The 7,546-nt window shown below is 33.6% G+C and overlaps 1 protein-coding gene across 1 annotated transcript; it reads left to right on the top strand.

Annotated features, from left to right (window-relative positions):
• Positions 1–247: 247 nt before the first annotated feature.
• LOC121249247 (putative wall-associated receptor kinase-like 13) lies at positions 248–5,957 on the top strand. The gene is made up of 3 exons (XM_041147961.1): positions 248–986; positions 3,513–3,620; positions 4,587–5,957. Exons 1-3 carry the CDS (start codon positions 248–250, stop codon positions 5,810–5,812), a joined length of 2,073 nt encoding a protein of 690 aa, XP_041003895.1. The 3' UTR covers positions 5,813–5,957.
• Positions 5,958–7,546: the final 1,589 nt, after the last annotated feature.

Raw genomic sequence — 7,546 nt, 5'->3', positions numbered from 1 at the left:
AATCTCATGATTATAAAACCTGGGCCTTGGGCTTTGGTAGCTGCTTCAACTCTGTACTCCCATCGTCATCATCATCAAGATCTAGAGAGAGAGAGAGAGAGAGATGGTGGGGAGATTGGTGCTTTGGACCATTTTGTCGTTGTTGTCAATTAATTCATTTGCAGATCAAGCAGCAGCGAAATTATTAGCAAAACAATCTTCGTGTAATGATCATTGTGGGAGTATTCGCATTCCATACCCTTTTGGAATGGGAGCTGATCATTGCTACGTTGACGATTGGTTTGAAATAATTTGTAAAAAGGACAGTACCCTGGGCACTCCCAAACCTTTCTTGAAGAGGTTCAACCAGGAGGTACTGGCGATTTCAATACTAGAGAGCACCGTTCGCGTCAGCCATCGAATTACTGCGAGTTGTAGTACTACAACAGTGAACCAGTACAATAAGGAGTTTGAAAATAGTCCTTTCGCCTTCTCGGAGAGCAACAACATGTTCGTTGCCATGGGTTGCAACAACTCTGCGTCGATGTGGTCGCTAGATGGGCGCATTAGATTTGGTGGGTGCAAGTCTCCTTGTAACAGAGGTAGATTCATACTTGGAAATCGTAGCAATGGCACCTTCAATTGCTGCCAAACTGAAATTCCTTACGATCTGAATGCATTCGTCACAACTATAGAGCCCAAAGTTTCCCACAATATTGCTAATGTTAATGGAGAATGCAATTATGCATTCTTGGTTGACAAAGATTGGTTCCAGAAATATTTCACAGTGCCAAACCCTAATATATCAGTTCCAGTGGTATTGAAATGGGGAATTGATCCAACTTCATACTCTTCGAAATTGCATGGTCCAACCAGCAGCAAGCAGTATCACTGTCATCGACATGATCCTACTTTGTTGGGTAATCACAACTTCACAATATCCACTCATACATGTGCATGTGCTCATGGCTACAAAGGAAATCCCTATCTTCCTCAAGGATGTCAAGGTATTTATACCTCTTTATCCCATGATGCATTTAATTCTTCTTTCTTGAAGATAATTCCGTGAATGTAAGTTTGGAACACAACACATATTATAATTGGTTCAGGCCGTCGTTAGTTGCAGACCTTGCTAGGATGTCTTATTGATGATATGATAAAACCTCAATCGATCTGGTAGATCTTTTATGCGGGAATTTAATTTCAAAATTGTGTTAATTTGAGTCTCATCTTTTTTTTCAACCCAAGTCTCGATCGGTATTTAAAACTTTATCACGTTCTGAATTTTATAAGGAATTACGGATCTTTTTTTTTTTTTTTTTGCTCCATTGTAAGTAAAAGTAATTGATAAAATTGGATCGATATAATTATCTTGTTAATTGGAATATATATATATATATATATATATATATATATATATCTATATATATCATCAATTCCCATGACATACTTACAGAAAAGGGTACTGGTCTTCTGATCCTTGATCTGTCGTTGATATATAATCTCTTTTAAGATTAAGTGAACAGAAAGTGTACATGATCAGCCTCATATAATAAGAACTTAAATTATGTGATCTGACTAGCCATTACATGTAAGTTCAAAATTACAAAAATCAAATCAACACATTAATTGACCATTTTATAATTTCTAGATTTTATTAACTAAAGAACCTAAATGTCATAATTAAGTGCATGATCATACGAAGCACACAAGCTTTCTTTTTATCCTAGAAGTGATTTCTTAGTTAATTAATTGTGAGAAAGAAATAGCTAGCTATCAAATTATCAAACAAACATGATGGATAAATCATCCTAAAATACTTATGCCAAACACAATTTAGAATTGGGTTTGTGATTTTTATTATATAAGAGTCGAAGTCAAAGTTTGAACGTCGTAACTCAAAAAAACTTCCACTCTGATTACTTCCAAATGTTAAATTTTAATAGTTATAATTATGAAACTTCTCTATAACTATTTATAGCATATTTATATAATCATATTATAGAAAAAACAAAGTTATATTGTACAACCGTGCATAATTCATACGGTACATTAAATGTTATAAGATCCATATAGTGTTTATTTCCTTAGAAATCTACTTAGAATTTGGGTAAAGAATCATACAGAAAAATAAATATATTTTTCCCTAATAAACATGAACATTGTTATGCTAAACTATGTTTAGTACGACTATATATATATATATTAATTCTAGCTAGATCCAAGTAATAATTAATAAAATCGCTTTAATAATATACAAAGTTTAGCATAACATAATCTTCATGCGCATACAACCATATTATATAATCACTATATATAATTTGTCTTTGTAACTGTAATCACCAAGTAGAAAAACTTGCATGGATTTTTAAAGAATCTTTTAAGTACTTATCCATTTGCTCCATAAACCCTCACAAATAGAGGACACAAGCTAAAATCATTTTAGACTCAGAGATCCTTCCAATATCTCTATTTCAAATAGTGTTGACACCCTTTTATTAAGGGATCAATCATGCATTAATATTAATTGGTCTATCATCAAGTGATACAACCATATATCGTCACTACATGATGAGATGCGGCTTCTAGAGGCAATTAAAATGTTGTGAAAAGAATTAGATTTTGTGGAAAAAACCTTATTTCGCCTCAAATAGTCATTCTGACAAAATCAATTAGTTTTCATCGCCAAATTAGAATCATACACGGAGGTAATCTTTTTTATATAACATGCATTTCGTTACATGCATCACATTGCATGATACTTCTATAAGTGAGTATTTTATGATCAATCAAATCTTTATAATCAATGATCGATCAATTAGTCGTTCAGGTCTAACTATATGTGTTTATATCTCAAAATATTGGACAAGTCAATCAATTATGTGCAGAAACTAGAAAGTATATATAGCTAGCTTTATATCTATACATCACCAACTAGAAAGAAATAATCATTATATGAATTAAGGAGTCCCATAGATTCTCATATGACTATTTTTCTCTATGTCAGTAAACTTTAGTCATGGTGATTCCCATATAAACTTCAAATAGACAAACCGCATACAAACCCTTGGTAAAAAAGTGACAAACAAGAGTACCTTCAACGATTTTGTCTTAAGACGTTATATATATAAGTACTGTAAGTCATTCATGAGTAGAGAAACTCAACCTGATTTTGAAAGAAATCTTTTAGTCTCTCCATGATCTGATCTATAAGCCTACACTACACAGACAAATCATGTTAAGCTAGAGACCATTCTATCTCTATTTATAATATATAGTACTGCATGGTATCCTTCCATTATAGATGCAACATCTGGTGTATCATCATGCGATAGAAACATTATTGTGAACGGGCAGGCAACATTATGTCTCTTAAAATAAGAGATGCATCTCAGATATATAACGTTTACATAATGTCTCCGAGTTTTCCTCATATATGTATATATTTATATATATAATATATATATATATATATATAAATATATACTATATTCCAACAATCCCACTGCATCTGTTTGTCTTTGTAATGTCAGATATTGACGAATGTGCACATCCGGAGCTCAATCAGTGTTCGAACTCACGCTGTGAAAATACTGATGGGGGTCACCGTTGTACGGACACCAGGATGTTGATAATTATAGGTATGGCTTCTTTTTCAGTCAATCTAGCTAGCTACAATGAATATTCTTGGAAATGGAACTTATATATTAATAATGCTCCAAAATTATAATTAGTTATATTATTTTAGCTCATTTTCTAATTTAATGATGTTCTTGATCAATCATGGACGTCAGTACGTTCTTGAATGATAAAACAATACAAAATGAAATTATATTGATCAAGAGAAAAGATATATATAGGAAGAAGATTAGAAATAAGAAATGATCATAGGGAAAATTGAGGTGGTCTGATTTTAGTTTTATATTATACGTAAAGGTCAATGAGGATTTACTTTTATTATCTTGTCTTGTGATTAATTTCTATAAGAGAAAATACACATTTTTAGGGTTTGAGACAAACAATCCGTGATCTCAGTATTTGAACTCTAGCTAGCTATTCGAATTGGGGATATCGATTGACATAAAAAATAGGCTCCGCATCATTTATAGCTGTTGAAATTAAAAAGAGACTGGCTTTAATTCTAAAGGATATTTATTTGCTACTGGCCATCTTATAAAGAGATGCTTCAACTAATTACAAGCATTAATACGTATGTTTTCTTTTTGTTTTATGTTTTTTCTCAATTATAAATAGTGATTTCACTACAAGAAAACTGCTTATTTGTGACTAGTTATTTCTAGCGAAATGATTATTTCCAATTAAAATGAGTTTGTTTTCATCGCAAATAATCATTTTCTTTGCAAAAAAAGTCACAAATATCCGTTTTTCTTGTAGTGTTTGTTAGAATTCCTCTATTTTGCAGTGATTCTGGTCAATTTCTATATTTCTATTAACATGATATTGTCTTTCACATATGATAGTTTGTCAAGCTTTCTAATATTTGAGAAGATGTCTTTCTAATTTAAGTCAACATCTTCATTCAAAACTATTATTATATCTTCACTATTTGAAGGAGTAATCTTTTCCTATTCTATTGAGTTGAGAAGGTATTAGCACAATCCTTGGAGCATTATTTCTGGTTATTGGTGGATGGTGGTCATACAAAGTGGTTCAGAAAAGGAGGAGGTTGAAACAAAAGGAGAAGTTCTTCCAACGAAATGGTGGACTATTGTTACTGCAGCAATTATCTACAAGGGAAGCACATGTTGAAAATATTAAATTGTTTAATTCGAAAGAGTTGGAGCTAGCAACTAACTATTTTAGTGGAAATAGGATAATTGGACAAGGAGGACAAGGCACCGTCTATAAAGGCATGTTGGCGAATGGAAGAATTGTTGCAATAAAAAAATCCAAGGTGATGGATGACGAAAAACTCCAAGAATTCATTAATGAAGTTGCCATTCTTTCGCGAATTAATCATTGGAATGTGGTTAAACTACTCGGATGCTGTTTGGAGACAGAAGTTCCATTGCTAGTTTATGAATTTATTCCTAATGGAACTCTTTCCCAATATCTCAATGACGATCAAAATGAAGAGTTTCCACTAACATGGGATATGCGTTTAAGAATTGCCACAGAAGTTGCAGGAGCTCTTTTTTACTTGCACTCAACAGCTTCATCACCTATTTATCATCGAGACATTAAATCTGTAAACATACTTTTAGATGAAAAGCTCAAAGCAAAAGTAGCAGACTTTGGAATTTCAAGATCTGTTGCTATCGATCAAACTCACTTAAGCACTCAAGTGCAAGGAACTTTTGGATACATAGACCCTGAATATTATGGATCGGGTCAATTTACAGAAAAAAGTGATGTTTATAGTTTTGGTGTTGTTCTTGCTAAGCTCTTAACAAGGGAAAAGCCTATCTCTTCAACAAGGACATCAAAAACCAAAGGTTTAGCCATATATTTTATCACTTCAATGGAAGAGAATAATTTATTTGGTATCCTTGATAATCAAATCTTGAAGGAGGCTAAGAAAGAAGAGATCATTGTGGTAGCAAACCTTGTAAAAAGGTGCTTGTCCATGAAGGGAAAGAATAGACCGTCGATGAAAGAAGTGGCAATGGAGTTGGAGCTAGTTCAAATGTTGCGAAAAGACTTCATTCGTGTTCAAAATTATGAAGAGGCGGAAATTGTCAGAATTGATCAAATGTATGGCAAATGCGATGCTATTAATCTCTACCTAAAAATGAAAGGTACAGATATTGATGTAGGCTCATCTTTGTACTCCCAACCATTAGGGTGGATACTGGATAGGCCAAGAGTCTGATGGCTTGAAGATATATGGCCCGGTTCTCCAAATGGAAAACTTGGGTTCGAACCCCCCACTGCCATTGTATAAAAAAAAGGTGGATAGGCATGTGCACTGTTTTCATTATATGTACAAAATATTTTATGAATCATTTTCGAACTTGAATTCACACAATTTAATGTCTTATTGGTAGTATATGATAGCAAAAAGCTTCATTTTCGTGTTATGATCACGTCACATCTTTCTTTGTAAGGAATATGGATCAAACCAGTCCTCAAGTTTAGAAATGTGTCTTCCTCTTTATCTAAATGATCTGCAGCTGATCTCTTACAAATTCGGCGGCCTGTTGATATCCCCTACGGCATTGGAATCAGCTAGCAAAAGAAAAAAATCGGTGCCTCTTTCACATGAGCTCACTTAAAGCTTTCATCACGTCTTAATTTATCTAATCATGACAAAGATCATGTATGCCTGAAAATAATTACGTAAATGCGTGTTTAGTGCGGAGTCAATAATCGTACATACGTTTGTCCCACGTTTTCAAATATAATTTCTTTAAGTACTTGTGTTTAGATAATATTTAAAGAATTTATATTTAAGCTTAGATTTTAAATCAAGAGATCTAAGATATTTTGTTTGGTTGAATTTCAAAAATAAAGGGAATATAACCTATTTATCATCAAGTAAACTCATGCTCTCCGCATTATCAAGCTAGCCGGCCTCCAAATTAACCACTATTTTGAGTAGCTAGTAGCGCACCTGAAGGAAGTACTCACCCTTCAAGTAGCTAGCAGGCTCAGTAGAGAAAGGAAATGTGAATGTTGTAAGTCAATACAACTTCCCTAAGGCCGAGTTTTTGACTATGAAATCCATTTCAATGTTGGAGGAGAGGTCAATTAACTGCCCTTAATTCCAAAACCTAACACTATATACACTACAACACAATTTGTCTTTTGTGACAGATGAAACCGTTACAAAAAATAATCAAGACGTCACTAAAGACATTTGATGACGGTTTGAAACCATCACCACGACCCTCACCTAATGTGCATCACAAAAAACAATTGATGATTGTTTACTGTTAAACCGTCATTAAAAATATTTTTAGTGACGGTTGGAGGTGTTTTGTTTGGTGTAACGTTCGAACGTTCTCTTTTTTGTGACAGTTGATATCTGTCACAAAAAGTAACGTTCAGATGTCCAATCGAACGTTTGAATATCAACCCAACCAATTGGCGTTCGAATGATAGAAGTTGACGTTCTTTGATTATAGTTCGAACATATCATATTTACGTTAGAATATTTATACGTCCGAACGTTAACTATAATAAATGTTTGAATTTCCATTCGAATGTTAACGGACCAATGTTTGAACATAACGGGTATAACGTTCGTACGTTAGTTTGAATATTAACAAATTTGAAGCCTAACACTATATATATATGTAGTGTTGAAGTGGGTGCGGGCCAGTTCTTCAAATTATTAGATTCCGACCAGTTTATATATAAGGAGTCTTGGTTGTGTAGTACTAGAGTTGTGCCAGATGTCCTACGTAAGGTTTTTCCATGGGACCTTGAGGCGTGACTTTGCGTAGCTAGCTGTTGGTTGCGTGTGTTTACGTATGTATTTTGTTTCCTCAAAGTTGTTGGACTTCTTTGCATGAAATCTGGTTCTGTTTGCGGCGGCCCGAGGGATTACTTTACTCTATAAGAATTCTTTGTAGTATTTTGTGAATTTTCAATGAGACAAATT

This window comes from Juglans microcarpa x Juglans regia, chromosome 2D, assembly GCF_004785595.1.
Source record: "Juglans microcarpa x Juglans regia isolate MS1-56 chromosome 2D, Jm3101_v1.0, whole genome shotgun sequence".
In the NCBI taxonomy this organism is placed as follows: domain Eukaryota; kingdom Viridiplantae; phylum Streptophyta; class Magnoliopsida; order Fagales; family Juglandaceae; genus Juglans; species Juglans microcarpa x Juglans regia.
This window is presented reverse-complemented; position numbering and strand designations above follow the sequence as displayed.

What these genes read in the sequence shown, in the direction of transcription:
- LOC121249247 (XM_041147961.1), top strand. Translation starts at nt 248, where the DNA reads ATGGGAGCTGATCATTGCTACGTTGACGATTGGTTTGAAATAATTTGT. An exon ending in TCTTCCTCAAGGATGTCAAG is followed by an intron (nt 987 to 3,512) that starts GTATTTATACCT and finishes TTGTAATGTCAG; the next exon opens with ATATTGACGAATGTGCACAT. An exon ending in CAGGATGTTGATAATTATAG is followed by an intron (nt 3,621 to 4,586) that starts GTATGGCTTCTT and finishes TGAGTTGAGAAG; the next exon opens with GTATTAGCACAATCCTTGGA.